The sequence below is a fragment of the Cantharellus anzutake genome (genome assembly GCF_015039405.1).
Source record: "Cantharellus anzutake strain C23 chromosome Unknown EI90scaffold_4, whole genome shotgun sequence".
NCBI classification, from domain to species: domain Eukaryota; kingdom Fungi; phylum Basidiomycota; class Agaricomycetes; order Cantharellales; family Hydnaceae; genus Cantharellus; species Cantharellus anzutake.
In genome coordinates, this window is record NW_024066954.1 from 1,034,281 (window position 1) to 1,060,578 (window position 26,298).

At 48.8% G+C, this 26,298-nt stretch overlaps 9 protein-coding genes and 1 non-coding gene across 10 annotated transcripts; 4 read left to right on the top strand and 6 right to left on the bottom strand.

Annotated features, from left to right (window-relative positions):
- Positions 1–743: 743 nt before the first annotated feature.
- Positions 744–3,820, bottom strand: EI90DRAFT_3150529 (Metallo-dependent phosphatase-like protein). The gene is made up of 15 exons (XM_039065666.1): positions 3,473–3,820; positions 3,280–3,392; positions 3,134–3,219; positions 3,057–3,075; positions 2,877–2,998; positions 2,724–2,819; positions 2,572–2,602; positions 2,378–2,511; positions 2,269–2,324; positions 2,155–2,203; positions 2,033–2,091; positions 1,935–1,979; positions 1,419–1,867; positions 1,214–1,352; positions 744–1,094 (listed from the first exon to the last, which is right to left on the bottom strand). The coding sequence occupies exons 1-15, from the start codon at positions 3,680–3,682 to the stop codon at positions 789–791; spliced, it is 1,914 nt and encodes a 637-aa protein (XP_038922331.1). The 5' UTR covers positions 3,683–3,820; the 3' UTR covers positions 744–788.
- A 443-nt stretch (positions 3,821–4,263) lies between these two features.
- EI90DRAFT_2905534 (uncharacterized protein) lies at positions 4,264–5,163 on the bottom strand (the record flags this gene model as incomplete). The annotated part of the gene is made up of 7 exons (XM_039054210.1): positions 4,264–4,353; positions 4,411–4,454; positions 4,514–4,592; positions 4,655–4,802; positions 4,861–4,900; positions 4,983–5,045; positions 5,121–5,163. 7 exons carry the CDS (start codon positions 5,161–5,163, stop codon positions 4,264–4,266), a joined length of 507 nt encoding a protein of 168 aa, XP_038922332.1.
- A 466-nt stretch (positions 5,164–5,629) lies between these two features.
- On the top strand, positions 5,630–6,826 carry EI90DRAFT_3116541 (uncharacterized protein; the record flags this gene model as incomplete). The annotated part of the gene is made up of 5 exons (XM_039062903.1): positions 5,630–5,918; positions 5,972–6,035; positions 6,080–6,547; positions 6,614–6,658; positions 6,709–6,826. The coding sequence occupies 5 exons, from the start codon at positions 5,630–5,632 to the stop codon at positions 6,824–6,826; spliced, it is 984 nt and encodes a 327-aa protein (XP_038922333.1).
- Positions 6,827–10,395: 3,569 nt separating this feature from the next.
- Positions 10,396–11,752, bottom strand: EI90DRAFT_1734045 (uncharacterized protein). The gene is made up of 5 exons (XM_039052093.1): positions 11,370–11,752; positions 11,170–11,314; positions 10,869–11,110; positions 10,662–10,812; positions 10,396–10,596 (listed from the first exon to the last, which is right to left on the bottom strand). Exons 1-5 carry the CDS (start codon positions 11,635–11,637, stop codon positions 10,491–10,493), a joined length of 912 nt encoding a protein of 303 aa, XP_038922334.1. The 5' UTR covers positions 11,638–11,752; the 3' UTR covers positions 10,396–10,490.
- Positions 11,753–13,041: 1,289 nt separating this feature from the next.
- Positions 13,042–14,182, bottom strand: EI90DRAFT_2905127 (metalloprotease; the record flags this gene model as incomplete). Its single annotated transcript, XM_039054194.1, has 5 exons — positions 13,042–13,144; positions 13,205–13,355; positions 13,412–13,653; positions 13,714–13,870; positions 13,915–14,182. The coding sequence occupies 5 exons, from the start codon at positions 14,180–14,182 to the stop codon at positions 13,042–13,044; spliced, it is 921 nt and encodes a 306-aa protein (XP_038922335.1).
- Positions 14,183–16,547: 2,365 nt separating this feature from the next.
- Positions 16,548–17,291, bottom strand: EI90DRAFT_3012010 (uncharacterized protein; the record flags this gene model as incomplete). Its single annotated transcript, XM_039056534.1, has 5 exons — positions 16,548–16,698; positions 16,758–16,869; positions 16,926–17,002; positions 17,056–17,219; positions 17,271–17,291. 5 exons carry the CDS (start codon positions 17,289–17,291, stop codon positions 16,548–16,550), a joined length of 525 nt encoding a protein of 174 aa, XP_038922336.1.
- A 1,959-nt stretch (positions 17,292–19,250) lies between these two features.
- Positions 19,251–19,337, top strand: EI90DRAFT_t39. The gene has a single exon. It is a non-coding gene; the product is annotated as a tRNA-Phe (tRNA).
- Positions 19,338–21,088: 1,751 nt separating this feature from the next.
- EI90DRAFT_3033883 (kinase-like domain-containing protein) lies at positions 21,089–22,404 on the top strand. The gene is made up of 6 exons (XM_039058482.1): positions 21,089–21,209; positions 21,264–21,273; positions 21,334–21,510; positions 21,653–21,704; positions 21,742–21,938; positions 21,988–22,404. Exons 2-6 carry the CDS (start codon positions 21,271–21,273, stop codon positions 22,237–22,239), a joined length of 681 nt encoding a protein of 226 aa, XP_038922337.1. The 5' UTR covers positions 21,089–21,209; positions 21,264–21,270; the 3' UTR covers positions 22,240–22,404.
- A 333-nt stretch (positions 22,405–22,737) lies between these two features.
- Positions 22,738–23,512, bottom strand: EI90DRAFT_3012012 (Fms-interacting protein-domain-containing protein; the record flags this gene model as incomplete). The annotated part of the gene is made up of 4 exons (XM_039056535.1): positions 22,738–22,812; positions 22,847–22,982; positions 23,042–23,173; positions 23,235–23,512. The coding sequence occupies 4 exons, from the start codon at positions 23,510–23,512 to the stop codon at positions 22,738–22,740; spliced, it is 621 nt and encodes a 206-aa protein (XP_038922338.1).
- A 53-nt stretch (positions 23,513–23,565) lies between these two features.
- EI90DRAFT_2989191 (glucose-6-P dehydrogenase) lies at positions 23,566–25,814 on the top strand. The gene is made up of 9 exons (XM_039056059.1): positions 23,566–23,719; positions 23,795–23,884; positions 23,941–23,975; positions 24,030–24,690; positions 24,743–24,819; positions 24,876–25,077; positions 25,130–25,434; positions 25,491–25,624; positions 25,683–25,814. Exons 1-9 carry the CDS (start codon positions 23,704–23,706, stop codon positions 25,714–25,716), a joined length of 1,554 nt encoding a protein of 517 aa, XP_038922339.1. The 5' UTR covers positions 23,566–23,703; the 3' UTR covers positions 25,717–25,814.
- Positions 25,815–26,298: the final 484 nt, after the last annotated feature.

The following is a 26,298-nucleotide window of genomic DNA, read 5'->3' on the forward strand; positions in this document are numbered from 1 at the left end:
CAGGTCGTTCATCTCGTATTAGATCGTCCATGTTTTTACTATTGCAAAGTACGAATACCCTTGTTCAATTCCTAATTTTCTCTCCGACCGCCTCACTAGTTATGTTTCGTGATCGGGCTTCTCATCTAGATCCGGAGGCTATGGGTGCTCGGCTTAAGAGGGCCGTGCATCTAGCGTTGGTTTTCCATGAGGCTCTGCATGGTTTTTTTTTTTTTTTTTCATTTTGCGCTTTTAATTTCTTTCGCAATGACGCTTGCATAGGTTTAGCTTCTTTGGGCGGAGGGATACATCTTCTGGGTCGAACGTTGAAGCTTGCATTAGCGACTACACGGAATAGTTAAGTTGTACAGTAGTATACATTGCGGAAACTGGGTTGGCGATTCCAAACGGGCACAAGATGACAAATGCTTTATAAATACCGCATACAAGCTGGGGTACGGATTTCCAGGCGAATTATAATAATGGATGACCAGGGGAGTATGACGTTTGGTTCGAGTGGATAGTGGTTATGGGATTCTTGGCAGAGTTGAGGGGGGGGGAAGTCGAGTCGAAGACATTACATTGAGGCGGTCGTGCGAGACATGAATGAGAAATTTGGAGACTCTGGGGGCTTAGTATTTGCTTACGCCCACTAGCTGGCCAGGAATGGCAGTCGATCCAAACCTAGTTGTCCTAAGATCATCTTTTTTTGCGAAGAAGCTCAGTGGGAAATCATAGGGGAGAAGGGGAGAGAACAGACGTACCCGGAAAACAGAAACTTGGTGATCGAAAAGGCGCAAAAAATATTTCTAGGCCATGTACATATACGTCTTGAATCGTTTCCACAATTTCGGATGTTTCCCAGTACCCAATCTCCTCGCTAGCTGCAACCAAGATTCGATGGTCAAGTCTGCTAGTTCGTAAGGCACATAATTCTTGGTTTTCTCCCATTCGAGTCTCAGGGAAGATGAATTACGCAGCGGTTCAGGGAGAAGACGATGAGGAACTGGATATTCAGATGAGGCGTCGAGAACTGCGAGATCGTAGGTCATGTATTCGAGGCTGAATTGAGGGCGCTGTTCCTTCTTGTATTCGTCAAGATCAGGTATGTAGAACTAATTGGGTTGTTTCAAAAAAAAAAAAAAGAGGTATCCGTAATAAGAAAGGGAAAGGAAAGGAAATGAAGGAACGTGCGTTAGCTGTTAGAAGTATCATTGGTTGCGGAATAACAAACCTGCGAATACCCCAATGGCGTCCACAAGGTGTTCCTCCGACTAGGAGAAGCTGGGCTCGCATGTCGTGGGTTCTTGAGCCTACATGATTTCTTATTCCTGTACTTCTTTCGGCGACAATCAACCTTCTTTTTATGAAGCCTGATGATATGAGCGAAAAATGGCATCAGTGCATGTTATTGGCACAATGTGTCGTATGAACTGTACCTGTTCCCTGGAATCAGCTGCTTCTGGAGTTCTTCAAACTCTATATCCTCAGTATCGAACGTGCCATCATCCAAACTCAGCACTCCATTTTCCACGGCTCTGTCAATTGGGGTGGTTGGGACGTATGCAGCGGAGGGAGGTGCGGTAACATTATAAGTAAACACTCTAATGCTGGGGTAATACGTTGGTACGACACTTGGCGCAACATTGATCACTGTGAAGTCATCTAAGTCGACCTTGCCAACTTTGGGCAGACCACTAAAGTCTACCAAAAGCTCATCATGTAATACAGGTTTCTTCTTCTTCTTCTTTAGGGTACCGAATGGTGGGGTATGGAAGGGGAGGAATGAAGATAGAAGTCTGGAAAGGAAGCTTGATTGAGCAATCTGACTTCGTGCGACTCGGACATCTTCTGTGTCAATCCAAAAGAAGTGGTCGTTGTTCATGTGCTATGATAAGCAGGGTTGGAAGATAAGGAGATATGGACACGAGGATCGATAAGATGAGAAGACGTACACCGAAGAGCTGTCCCACTATAGTATCCTGATATCTCAAAACGATCTGTGAGAATATAATTTAGCGTGTAACCCTACGACAATAACCAAAAAACTCACTTCTCCATATCGCCAAAAGCAGTCATCGGCATAATTTGAGGCAGACGGGGGGACATGGCCTTATCGCGAGTGCAAGGTCAGTTAAAATGTGGAATATACGAGATTGAGAAGTCCATTCCCACCTGAAAGATATACTTGCATGTTCCGTTCTCTGAAGATTCCCAATTGTGCCTACAGAATCGCGGAAACGATGTAAACCATCTTGTGGAAATTTTGAGGGGGGGAGAACGGCCCACCTCCATCCATTCTAGCTCCAACCGGCCAGGTTCGCCCTTCTTGCAGCCATCCACAGCTGTTACCACGCGGCTCATAAGTACGAGAGTAGATATGAGGACTTGGACGTACCTTTGTTCTTCTCATACCAATAGATTGTATTTAACGAGAGGGCACCGATCTTGCGAGGGATAAGGTCGAGGGCAAAGTATGCACCTCGTTGGAAGACTTGGTACGATTCAAAGGGTATATAACTTGTCCATGCCCTGTTGGAAAAGTGGAGGTTAGGACTTTGGGCGTCAAAATGACAATTGGACGCCACTCACGATGAGATTCGATGGATCATCGTGTTGGGACCTGTTAAAAATGTCAGTTAATACTTGCCACGCCGATACAGTTTCGTGTAGATTCTACCAGAAAACATGATGTTCTATCGTTTATGAGGCCATGAGTCGTGAACGGTCGAGACAGGACTCACATGAGCTGAAAGAAGTGTAAGGTGCCACGAAATTAGCTCTGAGTGAACGGATACTGCGAAATACCCGCTCTAACTCACGCCAGATATCATTGTTCCCTGCATTGACTGATTAGGCCGGGCCCCGCGAAGCCAGAAGATAAGTGAAAATCTAACCCAAGCTAGGAATAACCGCGACACCCTTCTTCAAAAATATTCTCTCCATTCTATCCGCTACCATCTGGTTGAGATGAACGATTTCGTCAACAGTCCGTGGGTTCCCCTCGTCATTGTCGTGTCTTCAAGTAATTTTGGATCACAACGTGAATCTTTCTCCACACCTCTCTAGTCACCCACCTAGCGTTATCTCCCGTCCCTATTGTTGAGAAATAAATAAAAGGAAACAACGTCCAGAGCGCCGCTTGAGCACATACATATCACAAAATCTATCTTGTCCGCCCATTCCTCCTCGAGCCACTCCATGGTGATATTGAAAAGGTTAAGGGGAGTGTCACAATCGCTAAACAGACAGAGATCATTAGGTCGTCTGACGTAAGGGGTTGGAGAATCAGGTATTCACGACTTTGGCGTGCCCCATTCCCCGGCCAAGGAGTCGCCTTTCTTTGGCCTAGGTTTGAGGTAATGACACCTCGTTTCCACCATTGATTTAGGTAGATACAGTTCATCGGGATGCTGTTGATGGGTAATTGCAACAATTTAGAAAGAAACGCGTTAGAGGCTCTCAGGAGGCGGGCATGCTCCAGAGTACATACGATGTCAGTGATATGCAGGAATCTCCCACGAAGCTCGCGATTGGGGTTAAGCCTAGGTATGAGTCCAGGATTGACTCGGCCAGAAATTTCATGATTGGCTGGTTGGGTAAGAGGTAATTGTCCGGGATCTGTGGGTCGTGCACATCCTGAAGCAGTGAATTGTGCTAGAATCAGAGAAATGAGAGCAACAGTCGTCTGAGCCCTAAACATTATCGAAACGTAGGGTAGACAGGGTAGACAAGGAAGACGGAAGATGAAAGGAGGGTGGGGGGGTGGAGAAAGAACCGGATGCAATGCTCCGGGGTGTTAGGGGAGCATGCGGCTACGAGTTAGCCTCGAAATCTGACGCGGTCGTCTAATTTGGAACTTGAGCGATTTGCGGAAGCAACGTTCTAACTGACCGACGCACGTTTCTTGGGCACAGCCACCAGAATCATAGGAGTTCAATTCACTCTCCGGCGAGGCTGAGCCATTTGTGGCTTCTGTTACCTCGAGCACTCTCCAAACGCCCGGCCTACCTTCAGGTTTTTCTAGAGATTTTTTCATTCCTCAAGATTCGATTTTCGGGTTCTTGGTAAACATCCACCCGATGCAACCACGTTGATTCCAGCCCCGGTTCGGTTGTCAGCTGATTATGAAACGCCACACAAAACACGACTATCAGCATTATGGGAAACAGGCCTGAATGGCACAAAACCCTCATGGACCAATCGCCATCTATCGTTATCAGGGAAATGAACAGAGCGATGCATGGGAGATTAATGAAAAATGGCCGCATGCTCCACAAACACTCAGTCAGCCTGTTTCGATGAAGTACCAGCACCTGGCCCCGGTGGACTATACTCAAATTTCCGGGAATCCAACGTGAAAGTGACAGGCCCCTGCGCATACAGGCAGTTGAGCATCCGCGAGTGGGAGAGGAGAAAGATGCAACCCACATCGTTCTCCAACCCAACAGACATCATTGCTCCGAATTTTCCATCTTATGTTCCCAAATAAACTCCATTGGGATCGGCTCCATCAGACGCAGAAGATGCTTACCCTTCACCCTGGAAGCATCGTACATCGCTCCCAATCGCTCTAAGACAGTCGCATACATCGCTTTCGAAGACTCTGGAGCCTAACGATTCTTCCTCAATGAGCATGACGTAAGTCTCGGCAGCGAAAAGAACGCTTCCTTACCATTGCTCTATGGAAATCCGGCTTCCCTTTGTCGGTCCGAGCCATCAAAGTAAACTGCGACACACACAGCACTTCCCCTGTGATATCTTTAACATTAGCTTTCCATTGGGTGTTCTTCGCGATGTCGGGCCACATCCTCAGCGAAAGACTTGCACATTTGTAGAAATCATTAATGTTGCTCATTGAGACGAACACAAAGGCTTTACATCTTCTTCGCAATTGATTCCACGTCCGAAGGGCCATCATCTTCCTTACAATTCCTCACAGATGAGTGAGAGAGTTCAGAGAAGATGGTGACAGAGAGAGGACGTCACTAGTCATCACGCACCAGACCCAATACCAACTAGAACAAGTAATCCCCTCCCGATCGAAGATACTACCTCATTGTCAACTTGGAGAAGTCACGCATGTCCATCAGCCGCATATTCCGATTTCCGCCAAGGATGCAACGATAGAGCAATCCTACCAGTCACTGAGGCTGAAGTGACCCTCTGAACTACGGCACGCATGGTACGCTCTCTATAGTGAGCAAGAAATGCAAGTGACGAAGGGAGCGTGGGAAAGGAGACACCGAAGTGACTCTTGTGACATAAGTTTCCCTCAAGTGTTCTCAGGTCGAACTTATTTATTTTCTACTCTACTTTTCCCAGAACGCCGATCTTAGCGCTCTCATGAGCAGCCCGCTGCTTACACTAAATATCCAGAATAAAAACAAATGAACATGAGGGCGCTTATTATGGATTTGGAGCAAATCTAAAACAGGGCATAACACAAAGCGGCCAACTTCAATCCGAGTGGTTACAGGAGAACTGGATGCCAATTGTCAGTGGCGGACAACCGCAGACCACTTGACCACTTTCTTGAGATTAAAAAGGGCGTAATGGAGAGTGTGCCGGAAACCTCTTAGTTAGCACTTGTCTGTTCTACTCCTAACTTACTCGCCATCCATAATTCACCCTCGAACGAACGTACCCAATGGAAGCGGCAACATCTCCAACCAACTTCAAGACCCTCCGTCGTTCCACTCGTAAAATCGCTCCCAATCCCCGGTACCTCCAGTCAACCACCCAGGCCCCAGCTGCCACCTCCAGCGCTCGAGGGTTGACTGGCTTGGGTCAAGGAAAATCCATTCCTCATCACGAGGGCGGACATTCAAGGACGTCCATCCTCCGCCCGGTTACCTCGACCCCAGCTCTTCGATATTCCAGCGCTTCGACACTGGAAACCCTATCGCCTGTCCGTACCACTAGAACATCTAAAAAAAGTAAACACCCAGGGATATCTCTTCCACGATACATGATACTGATGAGCATGAAGCTTGGCTCTCACTAGTGACCAAGGCCAGGGCCGCAAGAAGGTTGCGCAGCTCAGCAAATGTTAGGTACGAATCGCCTAATCCACCCTCTGGCATTCAATCCCTTATAGGAGTCCGGATGGTAGAGATAACTCGATAACAGATGAAGGTAAATGGGGCCGAGAGGAAGTGCTGCGACGCGTGCAGGGCGGCTGGGCCTCCCAGCTGAACAAGTCCACTGGCGAACAAGAACGCTCGAAAACTGGTGCGTCCAAAAGCCAAGGCGCACAAACTCATCCCCACAAGCAAGCATGCCCAGAAGCAGGAAATGGCCTATTCGAACCCGAGGATGGTTTGATCGACATCATGCCCGATCAGAATGGCGTTCATCACATCCCTCAATCATTAGATGGCGGTGTCAGAAAGGAATACTTCAGCTATTCCGGTTCCTCGCCTACGAGGGGATTGAGTCATAGCATGAGTATGATGAGTTTAGGGGATTTGAGTTTGGCAGGTGACGCTGGCGAGGGAAGAGCAACCAAAAACATCAGTTTCGTTGGGAGCGTGTACCTAGGAGAGGATGAAAGCTGGGACAAAGAGTCAGTTGATCCCTCGACCGAACGTTTTTCTGTGGGCTAATGATGGCTATATCCCTTTAGATGCAGGGAGCTTCCAGGCGTCGCCCAGACAGCCGAACCTGTACATTGGGCGTGAGTATATTCAGCCTTAACGGTAATTTTAACCCTCTAACGCACTGCAGACCGGCCCCCACACGGTATGAAATGTACCTAGCAAGGATGGGAGGGCCAGAAAGACGACCACTTGACTCGACCACCCCGGAAACTTGTGTGAACCCAGCCGACACCTTCCAGTCATGAGTCATTACTCACGATGTGGAACACATTAAATTTCCAAAACCGTTTGGCATGTTCGGGTTGTAATTTCCACAGCGTGTAACCCATACGTATGTGTATATCACACCAACATGTTACGAACACCGTTTCATTGGAACGTCTGCGTACAAAATCGGCGACGATGGGACAATAAGAGAAAACTCTCTAACCTGAACATTGTTCCGGTGCCTTGACCTCCACTCTTCGACATTCGGGACGATGTAGGAAGACAAGCCAACGCACAAGGTTTTTTTGCTCTATGCACCGTTCGACGCTCGACTAGTGTGGACATCAAGACCAGGTGGCGTGAACTGCAAGTGCACTACGAGTAAGTCTTAGACCTTGCCAGGGAAAAAGGAAACCATTCGTGAGGACTTTACATCCTCAATCCACCGGAGTTAGACGACGCTACTTGATTCATGTCTCCAATCGATCGCAAATTATACGTTGATCATGCCCCCAGGCGCTCACGCAAGTTGCTGGACAAGTAGCACGTTTGATGTTATCCTCGTATGTGCCAACATTTCGTTTGGCCTGCAGAGCCTGATCGTCCCATTGGATGGTTTTATGGCTTTTGGATCGGACCTCCTCCAATTGATCCCTTACACACGATTGGCCATCCAGTCTATGGCAGGTTATTCCACTGGTCAGTGGCTTGGCAAACGCAAGCGGATTCCTCAAGGGTGGTGTTAACGAACATGTGCCCGTAAGAATTTTTTGGTCAAGGATGAGTCGGCCAAACGGTTGCTGATCGCAGGTGGATCTGCGAACGTGATTAGATGCCTGGGTCAGAGGGTGTGACTGCTGACCTCCATCGAAACATGGAGCGCTCATGGGCCTCGATGGTTTCCTTGTGGGTCTTTGTTACGGTGAACCTATGCGTCCCCTGATCACAACCATTGTTAATATCGATAGTGATCGCTTTAATTCTTCGCATTTAAGCAAAGCCAATGGACATCGGAATCTGAACGAGGAAGCGAAGCAGCGAGTAACGAATGACGAGGAAAGAAAGTCCAATCGCCGGAAGGCAGGGAAATGCGCCTTCATTAGAAGGGCCATATGCCTCAGTAGATCGAAATGATGATCTTTCTGTGCGCCACCTCTGCTCGGGTTCTGCGGAGGTCGCTTGCATAATTCAGGCCACATCAAACACGGTTGGCCTTATGTGTCGAATAAGCCTAGGACAATAACGTAGTAGTTGTGTCTAGGGTCGAGGTCTCCGTCAAGGTAAGCATCATGATCAGTGGGACAATAGACTCATGCAGGTGATGCCTCGGGTGGAGTGTCTAGTCATCGAACATGCTGCAGCCACCCTCGAGGGAATGGAGGCTGGCCCATATGCCAATAGAGTCACTGGCACGTACGAGTGGATGGGCAAATTGTAGCGCACCGTATGCTGTGCTTTCGATTATTTTGCCGAAGACTACAATGAAAATATCAAGCTTAGGACTTGAGCCATAGTCCTATGGGAAGGAAGAGCACCCAACGGGCGTTTGACCGAGCGGGACGCGGACCTGACGGTGTAGTTGCTAAGGTCACGAACCCCGCCTTTCCGGTCACCAGTCTTCATGGCAGTCTGCAGAAGCGGTGAGTCCGGAATGTTACGCAGGAAAAATAACACAGAAGAAACAGGAGCCACTGTCGGTTGGTAATGTAATAGATGCCAGCGAGTTTAAACTGGTAGCCAGCTGGGGTTGAGAGGCTGGTCACTGCTTACCAGCTAGCCTTTGCGCTGCGACGGTCGCGGGAGTAAGGCGTCCCAACGGGCACCTGGAGGGGAATCTCCCGACGAGTGTTCAAGAAAAGCTAACTAGACCTCATATACGTGCTTCCGACTGATCTTCGGGGCATGCTCCTCGAGCTCACCCGCTGGGGGTTCATTGAAAGAGGCCTCAAAGCCGAGAAAATGTGCTGCCAGCGTCTGGAGCTTGTCGGAGCTGACGTCCCTGCTGCAATGTAGGAACAACAGTCTTGTTTGCGGGAGCAGCGGACGCACCAATGCTAAAGGGGGACACAGACGCAAAGGGATGAGAATCGCATGTCTTTCAACATAAGATGAAGGGAAGGTAGCCCTGTTGGAAAGATATGGGGCTTCATCTCAGCTTCGTGTTCACCTCAGGATGAAATTTACGACATATAGAAACGGGGCTCCGGCTGAAAGGACTATCGTGCAGGTTCAGAAACACTGCCTTCGCACCCAGGCACAGAAAGAAAACGTAAACGAAATATAAACCCGGACCGGACATATTTGCCGTAGGCATACTCTATCATTTCCTGAGTTCGAAAAGCTGTGCTACTGTATGTCTGAACTGCATGGCGGACGGTACCAACGTGCACTATGACCAAGCGGCCACCAGCAACCGAGTCAAAACTCTAACCAAAGACAGCAACCCCGAAGATCACAGGACACTGTTATATAGAAGCAACTGTGAGGCTTCACTGCCATTTGCAATCCTTGTGCAGCGATCACACAAGAGTTCTTTATTTCGTTCCAAGCGATGGAATTCCGCTTCTGAGTCGTGAGCTGCCTTAGGCAGGTGACCATCCTCTACAGTACTAGAGGGCTGTCTCCAGTTTTCATTTTCCCAACAATAAACATCCATAATACAGCGGCCGGTGGAACAGTAGGAACGATGACGACAGCAAGAGTGGCTCCACCGAGTCACAGAACGTACGTGTGGCAAACTTGGTGCAAGTGCCAAATGGGCCGGTGACACTCATTCCCCTGGCTGAAGCCTGCCTGACGCTTTCTGCATGACTATTCCAGGTGCTGCGTATTACATGAAGATGCAAGCCATCTCGAATTAATTTCAAACAGCCAATTCGCGTGATTGGTACCTCGTCGGTTTCCCGGGAGATGCCCGTTTTGTCGGGCAAGCTCTCGGGGGTGGGGTTGGAGCTTCCATCCTTGGAGGTTGCAGAACAGAGTGGCCATGTGTATGCGTACCAGAGACTAGCCCCAGCCTAGAGAGCAATTGTACCGAATGCTTACACTTGGTCAGGCACGTCCGTTCAGCACATCTAAACGGGATTTTCCTCGCGCGTGAACGCATGAGTCAGGGAACTATGGTAGTCAATCAAATCCCTAACATATGAACGAACCATCACAACAATAAACAAGAAATCTACTCGTCCGACCTGTTGAGACATGCACCCGCTCAAAGCACCCGCCACTCTCGCTCTCCTGCTTTGCATTCCCCCTTTGCATCCTTTTTTCCCGCTTTGTCTTTTTGCCCTTATGACTGGCCACTTAACTTACACGCATCCTCGTTACCCCTGCCATTGTACCATTTACCGCTTCACCACTTTAGCATTCTCTTTCTGTTCTGTCTATAAATATGGCACGTTACGCCCTGCGATACATCATCTAACAAGTAGACTTGTACCGCAGGTAACAGTTTCTCATTTTTCAAACAGTAGATACAATCATGTAACAAGTAGATTCGTGCCGCAGCCTTAATATTTCGTGCAATCGTAATGCAATGTGCAACGCACAAGTGTGAAAAAGCAAAGTCCGATCGCTCTTGTCCGACCAGAGAGAGAGATGACATTTCGTACATCGTAGTGCAATGTGTCGACGCGAAGTGTGAAGAGGAACGAAGAGGAAGAAAAGTCCAAATTGCCGAACGGCGAGCGAGAAAAAGCCGATCTACCAGAAAGGCCAGATACCGCGGTAGATCCAGGTGATGATCCGCGCACGCCATATTTGCCCAGGAGTGAACTGCCACCTGCAAGTGTCTTGCGTGTAATCCATGCTAAAAAATAAGCCAGTTAGCACTCGTGCTCATTGAAACTAGCTCAGGTAGAAAAAACAACTCACAAGTTATGGATGGGGTCAGGGCCTCCACCAGGGCAAGTGTCTCGACCAGTGGGGCAATAGTACGCGGGCGATGCCTCCTCTGGAGTATCCGACACGTAGTCGTTCGGGAAGGTGCAGCCGCCAGAGAAGGGGTGGAGGAGACCAACCCAGTCTATCCAGCAGAACTGTAAGTTCGACTTTTAACTTATGCAGAGGTGTTATACGTACGGCCCGTTTCGTGAACAAGAGTTCGGCCCAAAATGAAGTAGTCGCTGTATGCGTGGCTTCCAGTAAGCGCACCAAGGATTATCACAATACCATCAAGCTTTGGATTTGCATTGTAGTCCCAAGGGAAGGAAGAATATCCAGCAAGGTTTGCAGTGCCGTCGACTGCACTGTTTACGCTATAGACATTGAGGTCACGAACCCCTCCCTTTCGAAGCTGGGTCTTCATGGCAACCGCGTTCGGCCTGCGTGAGGCAGAATGTTGGAAAAGAAAGGAAGGAAACGGAAAAGACGACAGACTCACCCGGTAACTTGGCCCAAGTCGTACCAGGTAGGATTGGCGGTGTAATCGATCTTAACGAGCCTGAAATAGTAACCGACAGCCCTGAATTCGGTGTTCAGCCTGGCTATCTGTGCATAAATGGTGGCATAGGAGGGAGTCTGGGCGCCTGGAGCGAAGCCTCTCAGTGTGTGTGACGATCGAAGAACCCAAACCATGCGTACCTCCGGCCGTGATGGCATGCCAATACACATTAACGAACTTCAGAGCGAAACCATCACCACGCTCCTCGGGTTCACCTTCCTCTGCTCTCTTTGATATGATTTCTTTATAGGCCGCCTCGAAACCAGCGAATTCGGTTGCCAGAGTCTGGAGCTTGCTGGACTCGACATGGCTGCCGCATGCAGGGGGAAGAGTGCCGTTCGTGGGAGCAGCAAAGGCACGAATGCTGAAAAATAGCGCAACAAACGTAGAGAGCAAGGAGAATCGCATGTTGACGACCCGGAATGAAGGGAAGGCAGCTGGTTGGAGAAGGGGAGTGCAGTGTTTTCTCTCGGTCGTCTTATACCCCTCCGGATGTGTTCGAAAGGAATGCTCCGAGGGTGGCCACGCCTCGTGAATTGCGCTTGTACATCATGTGTGCTTGGAGATTATATTGCGGAACCATTGCTTTCAAACGCAGCAGAAAAAACGTAAAAATCCCAGGTTGTTCATGACGTAAATTTACCGACCTCGATTGTCAGGGCCCGAAAGAAAGCTGTGCGTAAGCCTGACTCAACAATGAGAGATCAGGCACAACTCAAATCTGGCGACATGAAAAGCCGTAATACCAAAATGGGAGTTCACTGCCATTTCCAATGCCTGTGCAGCCGCACACAAAGCGTTCGAAAGGGTCATGGTTTCGTTCCAAAAAAAACTTTGATTTGCAAGTATCACGTTCTATACCCATGATAACCCGTAAGCGCAGCCGTGGGTTCAAGAAACCCGAGCGATCGAAAAGGAGAGAGAAGAGTGTTTGATCCAAGAAGCGTGACAGGCTTAGACGTAGCACTGCCTCAGTCTCACGCCAAGCGGTGCTTGTGCAGAGCCAGAGTGAGTCATCCAATTAATTTCTAGCTTTACATAACTTCCCCACAAATGGCACCTGACAGTCACATGGTGTAGTACTCCCGCGTTTCAGTCAGTTTCTCCGGCTATCGAGTGGCACAAGTTTCCCACCATTGGCGATCACGAAGAGGCAGGGACGAGGGTAGTACAGCATCGCGGGCGTGATGCAGTAATATTTCCCGCATGGTGGTGATATTGCATGCCAGATCGAAATCCAACTTGTCATAGTAAGTCAGCAATCGCCGAGGTGAGTGATGCTGGCATAAAGGCAGCCCAATTCGAATCAGATACCAATATCACGTAACGGCGATGGGCACAATCTTTCAGAATTACGGAGTAGAAGAGGGTTAGATGTGAGATTGGCAAGAAATAGGTAAGAGGACCCTGGATAAAGGGATAAAGGGCCTCTGTATCGGGGGTGTTGTAGAGCAAAATTTTGCAGGACCCACCACGGAATAGCGGGAATTATGTGATGATAATCAATTCGAGTTGAGGGTTACAATGATGTGAATGTCAAGCTTCGAACGTTTGGCACCTCAGAGCATCCCCCCGGGATTCTCGTACATGAATCAGGGAACGTTTTGACAATTTTAAGGTACATTGGTAGTCAATTAAATCCTTAACCAACAACACATATGAACCACCCATGAAAACCCACAACGACAGCAAACAAGAAGTGTACTTGTCCAACCAGAAAGATAACGTTTCATACATCGTAATGCAATGTATCAATGCGAAGTGTGAAGAGGGAGTAGAGTCCAAATCGCCGAACGGCGGGAGAAAGCTGATCTACCAGGGCCAGACACCACGGTAGATCCACATGATGATCCGCGCACGCCATATTTGCCCAGGAGTGAACTGCCACCTGCAAGTATCTTGTGTGTAATCCATACTAAAAATAAGCCAGTTAGCACTCGTGCTCATTGAAACTAGCTCACGTAGAAAAACTCACAAGTTATGGATGGGGTCAGGGCCTCCACCAGGGCAAGTATCTTGACCAGTGGGGCAATAGTACGCGGGCGATGCCTCCTGTGGAGTGTCCGACACGTAGTCGTTCGGGAAGGAACAGCCGCCAGTGAAGGTGTGGAGGAGACCAACCCAGTCTATCCAGCAGAACTGTAAGTTCGACTTTTAACCTATGCAGCGGAGTCATACGTACGGCCCGTTTCGTGAACGAGAGTTCGGCCCAAAATGAAGTAGTCGTTGTATGCGTGGCTTCCAGTAAGCGCGCCAAGGATTATGACGATACCATCAAGCTTTGGATTCGCATTGTATTCCCACGGGAAGGAAGAATATCCAGCAAGGTTTGTACTGCCAGCGACTGCACTGTTTACGCTATAGATATTGAGGTCACGAACCCCTCCCTTTCGAAGTTGGGTCTTCATGGCAACTGCATTCGGTCTGTATGAGGCAGAATGTTGGAAAAGAAAGCAAGGAAAACAGACAAGAAGACAGACTCACCCGGTGACTTCGCCTAAGTTGTACCACGTAGGATTGGCGGTGTAATCGATACGAACGAGCCTGAAATAGTAACCGACAGGCCTAAATTCGGTGTTCAGCCTGGCTATCTGTGCATAGATGGTGGCATAGGAGGGAACGTGGGGACCTGGAGAGGAGCCTCTCAGTGAGTATTAATTGAAGAGGCCGGCAAAACATGCGTACCTCCGGCCGTGATGGCGTGCCAATATACATTAATGAACTTCAGGGCGAAACCACTACCACGCTCCTCGAGTTCACCGTCCTCTGCTCTCTTTGTTATGATTTCTTTATAGGCCGCCTCGAAACCAGCGAATTCGGTTGCCAGAGTCTGGAGCTTGCTGGACTCGACATGGCTACCGCATGCAGGGGGAAGAGTACCGTTCGTGGGAGCAGCAAAGGCACGAATGCTGAAAAATAGCGCAACAAACGTAGAGAGCAAGGAGAATCGCATGTTGACGACCCGGAATGAAGGGAAGGCAGCTGGTTGGAGAAGGGGAGTGCAGCGTTTTCTCTTGGTCGTCTTATACCTGTCAGGATGGGCTCATGATCCAAGGAATCCGTGAAAGGAGTGCCTCGAGGATGACCACTCCTCATGAATTGCGCTTGTACATCATGAATGCTGGATATCACACCGCGCAAGCATTGATTTCACAGCCAAGACCAACAACTGAGCAGAGAAAACGTAAAAATCCCAGGTTGTTCATAACGTAAATTACTATCTTCAAACACTCTGGGGCCCTAAAAAAGCTGTGCGCCATACAGGCACGACTTACCAATGCCAAGTCATTGCCATTTCCAATGCCGGTGCAGCGGCACAAGGCGTTTGGAAGGAGGTTTCGCTCCACAAGAACTTGGATTTGTGTCGTAGGCTGCCTTGGATGATAATCCGTAAGTGCAAACAGAGGGTTCAGGAGCCCCAAGTATAATACAAGGTGTAGTACTGCCTCAGTCTCACGCCAAGTCAATCCTGCGTTACAAAGAGCCGTAGCCCACCATTATTACGTACCCGTCATTTCAGTTTGCCTTCATATCACTAGAGGTTGGGACTCTGCCTAGGTGTGACTCACAGATAACCTGTACTTCTGATGCTCGAAATTGGACGAAACTAGCTTGGCCTGTCAATATCGCGATAGCTAGTCTGCTAACGGAAGCTTCCTGTTCAGTGGTGTTCTGTCGGTGGCCACTGAACCACATGAATCGCTTCCGAGGTTTCGATCCACCTCACAGCCTCAATTCTTCGCTCTCATCACATGCCCCACTAATTACGTAAAATACCAGAAATGAGCCATCGCAATATTTGCAATCCCTGTGCAGCCAAACTCCTAGAGAAAGTAATAGGAGGGACTAGGTTTCTTCTACAGCCACGTTGTCACAAAAATAGCTTTGCAATTGGAGAACTGGTACGTCAAAGCTGTCAGTTCTCCAAGTGCAATTTCAAACAAGGGTTTACGAAAGGAGCGATCAAAAAGCAGTTCCACAGCGAGGTAGCATTGTGGCATCTGACAAGCGACGCGTGGGGTTCCCCTGAGTCTGCAACGTGCCAGGGCCCATGCTCCTATTTGCCGCAAATCGGCTCATAGGAGTTTCGTTTTTCCATCGCTAAGTGCAGAGGCAAATTTTAATCCAAATATAAAACGGGATTGCAACCCTCACACGACTATGCCCATGTGAGACACGAAAATAAATCATTCTCAGCGATACTTCGGACGCACCAACATCGAGTCGAAATGGGGTCGGTTCCGGCGGAAGATATGTTGCTTAGATGGGACGGACGGATGCAGGTTGACGCCGGTTTGCATCACTTGCCATCGGCATTCAGGATGCCAGAATGGTTCATCCTCCACCCAAAAGAGTGTTAATAAATCATACTCAGAGGCTGTAGCACCGTTCACGGAGCGGCAAGGCTGTGTTAAATTATGTGCTCAGATCTCAGGGGCAAAAATGCCCACATGTCCAACAACACAGCACAGCGTTACACACGTCCCCTGACCAAAATTTGCATCCTAATAAGAGCAGTGAAGAGTCATGAGGTACCGATAGCGTGAGCGCCCAGCGGGAAGGGACACCCGAACCCCCGAATTTTGGGTTCAAGCCTCATGCAAAAAAGCGAGATAATCCACGCAGGAACTGGAAATTGAACTCTGGTCCACGCCAGACATGCACTCGGCGGGAAGATGAACATGTACCTAAGTGCTCCTGGAACTATTTGCTGTAGACTCAGCAGAGCCTTATGTAAAACGGAAACGGTGCGGCTGCCCGAATGCTCCCGAAATGATGCTGCTAAATGCGCTGAAAGGAGGCAAGCAGGAATGACCACGCATCTGCAGCACAATTCGACGTGGTTGGTGGGGAGGTGACCAGAGCCTCTCTCGACAGCTATAGAGTTTGAACTGCGACATTAAATCCAATTGTCTTACGTAATCGCATAGCACACTTGGCTGCCATCAACGCCTTATGTCCTTCTAATATCTCCACCGTAAAAATACTAAGACCAAGATGGTTGCTGTTTGGAACTAATATTCTTTTCTGAGCCTGGGCGTCACTCGAACACAGGGTTTGCTCTGCTTTTTCACACGAAGAGCTACACTAGTTTGAAGGTGCTCCCTTTAAACCGTCAGCAGATTTGCTGTGAAACTTAGCATCGCAAGATCCTCGGGTGTGATGGCCCTCAATGAAAGCCTTACCTCACTGCGTAAAGTAAATATCGCGCAATGAGTTGACGTCTCTATTTCTTATAGGTATAATAAGTAACTGAACTGGGGCGTGTTGCGACAGTCAGGTTCTAAGGGATATGGACTTTGTTGTGGGCCGGAATATTAGGCTCCACCCCATCCCTGCTTCAGGAGAAACCGCCCAAGCGAGGCGGTTAGATATCCTACGGTATGCTTGTAGAAGTCCGAAAGGGATCGGAGGATGGGGACGGGGAAGCGTGCCATACTCAGATCAGAGGGGAGGATATCCGTTTGCCTGAACGGGTGCAGTAGTGAGTGGAATAAAGTAGACGACAATTAATACGATCTACGCACTCGGAGATGAGCCACCTTCCATTCTTCGCCTGAACGAGACGGCAAATGGTAACAAAGCGCGCATCAAACTTAAGGAAGGGAGCATAGCGAAGCGTAATATGGACGGTTGAGTCTGCAAGCACTTTTATTTCCTAATCGGGGATCTCGTAGTATGATCCATGAACGCACCGATGGCAATGTGCTTCTTATCCTGAGAAGTCATGATAGAATGAATATCCATAGCCTCATAGACAAAGAGGACGCGTCTGAAACAGGGCCTTAGACGATATTAGTCACCAAGAATGGACTCGCCACCTACTCCATCTTGTAGATCCCCTTGAGATCCTCGCGGCCATTCTTGGAAAGAGGTTGATTGAAAAGCGGATGGAGAATGCGCGCGTCCTTGGTGAAGTACTTGTCGATATGGGCTACAATCTCAGTGGCTGTCGGAAGCTCAACGAGGGAACGGACGACATGTTCGATCTATGAGAGCATCAAGGCGCCTCCGTGATGTAGAGTAAGGAAGGCGCGTACTTGTCTGGCAGGGTCTTCCATTTTGACAGAGGTCTAGAGGACTAGGAACAGATCAGGCTTATCCCTCGTCTCTGGGGCCTTTTTATGTGTCGTAAAATTGAGGCGAGTGGTGTGAAAGCGCCAGAGTGGAGGTCGGGCGGCTGAGACTTATGACGTCAGTCAACTTGGAGTAGACTAGAAACAGTCTGGGGCACGAACGAGGGCTAATTACTGGACCCATTCTTGGGCATGCACGATGGGGACCGTCACATAGTGCAGCTTAGGACCCCCCATTATGCACCATTCGGGAATAGGACGATCGATTTGTTTAACCCACAGAGTCAGTTGATCGGGAGTCACCGTCAACAAGGTGCGGCGCCCTGCGTTCAACATCCGTTTCGAGATGCCATCTGGCTCACCTCATTGCATATTCGCTGTCTAAGAAATTTCAGTGTGCTTTGGGAAAGAGGATATATCTCCCCTCGCCGAAAAATGAAGATTGAAATGTCCTGGATGAAGCACGGATCGTAGAGTACGACGCAATGCGATACCACTGGAAATTCCTGTAGCCTCACATTGCTTTCGGAGTGGAGCCGAAGCATTCAAATTGCCAACTTCTCAGTAAGGAACAAGCCCCGGCTTTGGGTGTCGATAGTTCTCACCATCGACGGTCCAGGAATATTCACTACTCTCCGCATCTAGAGTAGTGTGCTTCGTATCCTCGGAGAATAGACCTGTGGAGCACCACTGTGAAACTCTGGAGTGCTCGAGCCAAATTCGGGGTGTATGATAACTAGCTCACGCCATAGTTTCCCACTTTCTTCAATGATCGAGCACGCCTCGGAGCGCTGCCAAGATTATGGAGCGACGCCGTAAGAATCCGCTTGTATTATGTCGGATGAAGCCTGCACCAAAGTTTCACGCTCTCTTCAACCACTGGGAGAGCCCCTGAATGTCGTCCGAGTTTGACAAGGGACACACAGTGACCGAGCCACGTCCGGCATGTAAGATGTCCGAGTGGAAACCAGCTGGCGCCAGAGGCTGACACGTTCTTCAATCGTCTGGAGCGCCTCAGATTCGAGTGGCACCGTAAAATTCTGGAGTGAGTCAGCCAAATGAGGAGTGTATGGATGAACGCAACTCTACTTTAGTAGAGGTTGGGATCCTGCCTAGAACGCAACCAGCTCACGCCAAAGCCTGGCACTGTATTACCGCCACCGGCCACGGCGGTCAACAGCATTACACGTTTCTCGCTAAGTTACGGCACCAGGTCATGACACGCTTGATGAGAACAGTTCTAGTGCCTTCCGGACACGCCTCGGTTGAGTCATGGCATGGTATCAGAGCCTACTGAGAACTGAAGCATCATCTACTCCACGGGCCAGATGGTCTGCTATGACGCCAATAGCCAGGTTCGTCCTCACGGGCACAATACCGAGGAGATGGTTACAACAGTGGCAAAACGAGTACTGGATCAACAGGAGCCTGGAACGATCCCAAAGCCTTATCAGAATCTTCCTTCCTGCTTGGGGTCCGCTTTGAGAGGGGGAGTTGTGAACGACGACCGTCCTTCCATCTTTCCACGTATTCAACAAATTTCCGATTGAATGCACTGTAGAGCGCTTACAGAGTATTCACGCAGCCTAAAGTTTGCAGGATAAATATCCAGAATAAACAACAACAACAGAGTATCCACGTTATACAGTCCAGGACTCGTTCAGAACAACCGCTACTTACTCGTTCAGCTTTGCTTTCAAATCATAACTTGGCCTCTTCGCTCGACGCATCATACCGGTCAATGGCTGCAATCACGCCAGCAATTTATACATATCGTCACTTTTATTTCTGGATCTACATGTACCATCCTTACCACGAACTTTGACCTCCTTGGAGATAAAGAGCACGTCGCAGGTGGCAAGCTTCAAATGGGGGAGCGCATTCGGACGCAGCTTTGATGACTGAACGCTCAGGACGCCCGGTGGCGTTAGGCGAAGTATCTCTGCCTCAATAGCTCAGTTGGGAGAGCGCTACACTGAAGTTAGCAATATCTCAATGTATAGGTCCCCCGTTCAAACCGGGGTTGGGGCAAGTTTTTTTGCCACCTCCCCCCTCAGTTCCACTTCAATCTAACTCCTCCATCTACAAATTTCCTGGGTTCCAACACCAATAGATTGGTATGATGTCATTGTCTTTCGCGCCTACGATCCTCGAAGTCAGCCTGTTTCTGAGATGTAGGTCTATTTGATGAGTTCCTCCTGTATGACTTGCACTTGATTCCAAACACGATCTTCAGGCTGCGTTCAGTATGAAGAAACAGGTTTCTTTGGCCTGTTTCTTCCAGTTTCCCAATTCAATATTTTCCCGTTTCTTCTACCCAAAAAAACACGCAATTTTTGTATCAAGAAACAGGAAGAAACCTGTTTCTTCATACTGAACGAAGCCTCAATGTACTCGCACTCTATGTGGCACGTCTGCGGGAAGCACACCCTTTTGTGGATCTACTGATAACTAGTACTACCATAATTGGGCGTACTCGTTCATAATGTCCATTTAAGGAACTGGGCATCGTATTGACACAGCGTTTCCCTCATGGACGGCTTCGGCATCGGTGTGGCAGGAGGGGTATTAATTGAGCTTGCCAAAGCTATAATTCAGGTTGTCCAGGTAAGCACCACCCTCTAAATGCTTGATCATCGAGACCCCTTGGTCTAGCAACGGCTGCGGGCGCTCAAGGAAACTAAACAGCGGATTTCGTGCAGGATTTTAAGGCTAATAAACATTCCGCAAGGGAGCTTTCACAGCGATGTGAGGACTCAAGAGTCTTTCTGGAAAGCGTAATCGCAGACATCAATTCGAACGGGCTCCGCCATGATCAAATCAAGGACCAGTGAGCTAGTTGGGGTTTACTCGAGAACCAATACGTACTTTTGATGATGACAGAATCGACAAATATGTTGTGCATTACGGAACGTAAGTAGATCAGCTCTGGAAGCGGGGTCCAACGACGCATTGACAAACGTGGCCCCCAGACTTTTACGTGATATCAAGGATCGCATGATGGAATGGAAAGATAAAGGGCCTGCCCGTCAACTTCTACACAAATCCCAGATGGCCGAAGACATTAAGAATGGAAACACTGAAGTCATCAACTCTTGGCGTAACTTTCAAGTCAGTTATTCTAGTAGCCCGTTCCTCCACTTCCACCAGATTCATAGCCAAATTAATTAGACCCAGCTCACTGGCCAGGTACTTGCTATTGGAGGCCTGAATAATAGTCTGCTCGAATCCTTGACGACAAGCCTCCGAGAACTCACCGACAAAGAAATTAGGTGGCAGTTTGAGCTAGCCAAAGCGCAGCAACAGGATCAGATGGAAATTCGGGACTCCCTGGAGACAATACGAGAGGATAATTGGAAGTACTACCGCGGGATCAAGGACGACTTGGAGATAGTAAAATCAAAACTCAAGGCAAGCAGGCTCAGTGTTCATAACGATCTCAGGCATTTATACGGACCGGCAGCACGGCGATGCTATAGTGACAGTCCAATACGACAAGCTGCTAGAGGCTCTGCAAGGCATTGACCGGGGCCAAGAGCTGGGACAACTCCAGGAAGAGCTGGCGGAACTTCACAGATTACTCCTCGTACGCTGATGGCGGCTTGCGTGTACTCGCGTTCTTGGCTGATTCCCACGATAGCGTCTGGCGCCATCTAACTCCAACAATGGAGGACCAGCAACCGAGGAAGATCCCGAAGTTGTCAAAGCACGAAAGCGAATTATCGATGCTTTGCGCCGATATAAGGCTCTGAAACCGTCTTACAACATCGATTCTAGTGAATTGGAAATTCCAGGCAGCGAACCCGTCCATCGCGGCAACCGATCCGACATTTGGAGGGGAAAGCTGGTAGACGAAGTCGTTGCGATCAAGAAGTACAAACCTAATCATGAGGATATACCTGTGTGAGCACCTATCTGGACTATGAGATCTCCCTTGCTTACCAGGGCTTCCGATAGCGTTTTAATGGTTTGGGTCATCTTCCCATTATACATTCGGTGGGCTCAGATTGGCTTCCGAATTGTGTAGCGCATTCAGCGGCAGAGCAAAATTTGGTCCAGCCTCACCAGCGATTACGTAGTCCCTTTCTTTGGGTGCTGCGGTCCCAAAGACGAGGTTCCCTATGTTGTGACAAAGTGGATGGGGAATGGTGACCTCAAAAGTTTTCTCAAAGATAATCCTAACAAGCTCAATCGCTTACAAGTGGTACGTACCGGTTGATATTTGTACCCACTTATTTTCCGGATGGCTGAATATCAATAGTGGTAAGCAATTTGGTGAATTGGTCAACGAATAAGGCTCAGAAGGAAGGATTCACAACAGCGATGAAATACTCAGAGGATTGGAGTATCTTCATTCCCAAAAGGAACCTGTTTATCACGGGCTTTTGAAGCCGGTTTGTAGTTTCGGATCCCCCGAATGAGCCGTTGATTGAAGATGCCGAGTTTATGCAGTCTAACATCCTTGTTGACGATAACCTACATGCTCGTATTTCTGATTTCGCCCTTGCGTTTACCGAAACACCTACGGGCACCAGGGCGGATATTGAGAGGACCACTGCTCCGGAGATATTCGATGGCGAGGTCCCCGGTCCACCCGCTGACGTGTACTCCTTTGGCTGTACCGCTTATGAAGTCAGTGATCCCTTGCACCAAACATCCATCGCTAATGGTCACAGCTCAGATCTTAACTGATATTGTCCCAATGGAGGAAGAGAAAAACTTGTGGAAATTTAGAAAGCGTGTTTGCGCGGGAGAAATCCGCCCAACGTTTCCTAGCAACAGTGAAACCGCGGCGCGGTGGGGGCTCGCCAGGGCGAATGCACCACTGTGGAAGCTTCTCCAGGAGTGCTGGAATTTGGATCCTAAGCAGCGCCCAACTGCAGCTGAAGCACGGAGTCGATGGGTTAGCATCATGACTGAATTGCCCACTTGAAAAGAAGGGATGTGATTTGTGAATGTGTGGGCGCGTTCCCCGGGAGACTCGTCATTCATGTTTCCATCGCCCTGATTCTCGAATTCATGTAGACATCCATCGGTTAGATTGGTTACCATTTTATGACAAAGGGTAGTACGATCAACTTTGAAAAATAAGAGCGTAATAGGCCCTCTAGCTGCTCCGGTATCAGGGAGGGTGCTTGGTCACCAAGGAGCCGGATGTTCCATTCGCTCGCATAATCCGTATGCATCAACATGGTTTCCGATACCATCATCATCGCGCCAAAACATGGATGTTCGCTGCTAAAGCTACCAAGATGACGTATGGCCAGATTCCAGTGTTGCGGAGTGCAGGACATCCCAGCATCAACGGCGCCGTTGAAGCGCCGTTGACTAATGGATGCTCACACGCCCCTCGATACAACACGCTTTCCTAAAGCCAAGCCGCACCTTGGCCCATTGAACACGACCAATGACATGATGTTTCTTCCGAAAGTTATGATGATGATGGATTAGGTGTCCCGGAAACTAGCGTTAGGTCCGCGAGTATGCCGTCCAAAGCAGCCGCTTTCTGCAAAATCGTCAGGACGTTATTCGCCACAAACCATGGGAAAGCGATCCCCAACCTTTGCGAATTCAGCCTCCTCTCGTGATTCGGATTCAAGCCTCAGTCGATGTTCCCGTTTCTCTTTGATCAATTTGTCGCGTTCCGCAATCAATGCTTTCTTTTTATCTTCGAGCCTTCGGCCACAGTTCTTGGTTTATTCACGACCCACAAACAGAACGCCGACACTACTCACCGAGCACGTTCAGAGTTTTCAAATTCCAAACGTTTCTTCATGAGTTCATGATTATCAATGGCGCCTACGACCCCGGGCACAAGCTCCGCAAACTCTTCCAAGGGGTATAGCGGAATATCTTGATAGATAAATCTGGGAAGTTCGGCCCGTTCAATAAAGCGCAGAATGTGACCGCCAAATCATCGAAACGCACTCAAACTGCCTACACTTCTGGATTTCACGTTCGAGGTGCCGCCTCTCGTAAAGCAAGTTTTGTAGACCAAGGTGTGCATGATCCATCGTGTTTCGGGCTTCGGTCATCAGGGCCCTCTGGGCGGTCGTGCGCGACACTGCTTCTCGGCTGAAGGAACGCAAACGCGAAATAAGGGCAGTGGCGTACGCTGTTAACGTATTTATATCCACGTCCTCTTTGTTGAGCAGCTCGTCGAATGCTGCTACTACGAGGGCGGGATTTTCTTCATTGGGGGCCATGATCCGCCGGATCTGTGGATATTTGCAGGCGTGACAGCACGTGAGAGTTATGTGTGAATCGGAAGTGACGTGCTGTCACATAACGGTGAAATTAGGCAGCGGCGACGTTGACTGAAGAACCTGACCTTCTCACTAGTGAATCCCTACCCACACGCTGGACCCTTTTGAGAGACCCCTACTCCATTCCAAGCATGTCTGACTCGAAAGGTGAATTTCAGAATGTGTTCACTGCCTCTACCCTACCGGCGTTCTAAAGTCAAGATCGGGGCGGATTTCGCATAGTTACGCCTAATCGCGAAAGAGCCATGTCTGGCACTATTCCCTCCATGGAGTCTTCTCACGATGAGCTTGGTGAGAACACCATCATCGTCGGTAAGTCCGCTATCTTCCCTCGATCGAACGTCATGGGCCCCAATCGCTTTCCCCAGTCTTTGGCGCCTCTGGAGACTTAGCGAAAAAGAAAGTGCGTATATCTCTCAGACTTGCCGCATGTGTGCATCCTGAGTTATCCCTACAGACCTTCCCTGCCTTGTTCGGTCTCTATCGCCGGAGGCTACTGCCCCGAGGTGTCCGTATCGTGGGCTATGCGCGGACCAAGATGGACCTCGCAGAATTCCACAAGAGAATACCTTCCTACATCAAAAATGCGGACAACGAGGAAAATCGGGCATTGATAAAAGAGTTTACTGGCATCTCCACATATGTTTCTGGCCAGTACGACAAAGACGAGAGTTTCCAAGAGCTGGAAAGGCACCTAGTTGAAATTGAGAGGAACTATCAGACAAAGGAGACGAATCGTTTGTTCTACTTCGCTCTTCCGCCTAGTGTCTTTACTCCGGTCTCTCAGCACGTCAAAAGGAACAATTACCTCAGGAAGGGCATTAATCGTCTCATCGTTGAGAAGCCATTCGGGAAGGACTTGCATTCCTCGAGAGAACTCATGAGCGCCATCAAGCAGGACTGGAATGAAGAGGAAATCTTCCGAATTGACCACTATCTTGGAAAGGAAATGGTGAAGAACATACTGCTCTTCCGCTTCGCCAATATTGCTTTTAGCGCTGGCTGGGACAAACACTCGATCTCTAATGTGCAGATCAGCTTTAAGGAACCTTTTGGTACGGAAGGCCGTGGTGGATATTTCGACGAGTTCGGAATCATTCGAGACATTATTCAGAACCGTTTGTCCTGCTATTCGATGGTTTGGTTATGCATACTGATATCGAAGCAAAGACTTGCTTCAGGTTTTGACAATTATTACCATGGAACGCCCAGTGTCATTTAGCGCGGAAGACATCCGAGATGAGAAGGTATTAATGATCCCTTTTCCTCCCGTCGCTTGATCCCTGCTCATTATTCACTGAAGGTCAAAGTTCTGCGAGCGATCCCCCCCGTTACCCTTGAAGACACTCTTCTTGGGCAATATGTCGGTGCCAATGGGAAACCTGGGTATTTGGATGACGACACTGTCCCTAAAGGGTCTGTTTGTCCTACGTTCGCGGCCTGTACACTTCACATAAACAACCCTCGCTGGGAAGGTGTCCCATTCATCCTCAAGGCAGGGAAAGGTGGGGTGTTCACTAGGGTCCTAGCTTCCGATATTCTACTCACATAGATCAGCTCTGAACGAAGCAAAGGTTGAGGTTCGAATTCAATATCGAGATGTCACGCAGGGCATCTTCAAGGACATTGCTCGAAATGAACTCGTAATTCGTATCCAGCCTTCTGAAGCCATCTATATAAAAATCAACGCCAAGACACCTGGCTTCGATACGAGGGCTTTTCCCACCGAGATGGACCTTACCTACAAGCGGAGGTTCACAGATACCACGATCCCTGAGGCTTACGAAGCGCTTATCCTCGATGCCTTGCGAGGTGACCACTCAAATTTCGTTCGCGATGATGAGCTTGATAGTGCGTGGAAAGTAAGGTCCCAACCCAGCTTGGATGCTTTCTGTGATCATCATAGTATTCTGCATAGATATTTACACCAATTTTGCACCGGATCGACAAGGGGAGCGCTAACCTGGAAGAATATCCTTATGGATCTCGAGGACCAAGTTCACTCGATGCCTTCATCGCGGCGCGCGGCTATAAACGTGCCCCCGATGCGTAGTGAGTGATGGACCCCCTCGCCCCTCATAAGCTAGATATTAATATCGCAATTTTCCAGTTTCTGGCCTACCACGAGCCTTGCTTCGCTTTAGGCGAACTTCACTGTTGCGTACGCTGGCATAGATGGCTTTATTCATTGCTTCATTGCTGCATTTTGCGTCCGAGCTTGTTGACCCGGCCAAAGCCTTCCCTGTACTTTTTTACGATTTGATAGCCGGGTGTAAGAACGAAAATGAATTTCATGTTGTAATAATACGTGTTGCATAATATAGTCCTCCAAGGTGGATGTTACTTGATGAATCTACATATACTGAAATCTATGACTTCGTAACATGGGATAGAGGGGCCGGCAGAGATGCATTATGTACGTCGGAAGCAATTCTACAATTACTTGCCTCACATCCGTGGCGTCTATCTATTTGAATTTCACGCTACTGATGCAAGTGGCTTTTGCCTTTATTTATCAACCTAAATGTTCATAAGGGGTGGAAATGCGAACGTAATTATCTGTAGCCATAGGACTCGGAAAGCACCGCATCCCGTCTGATCTGCGAAGTTAAGTCGAGTATCGCTCAGCTAGTACCGTGGTGGGGGACTACATGGGAATCCTGAGTGCTGCAGTTGTTATTTTGGTTTTTTTTTTCTTTCTTTCTACCACTTCTCTCCCAAACTAC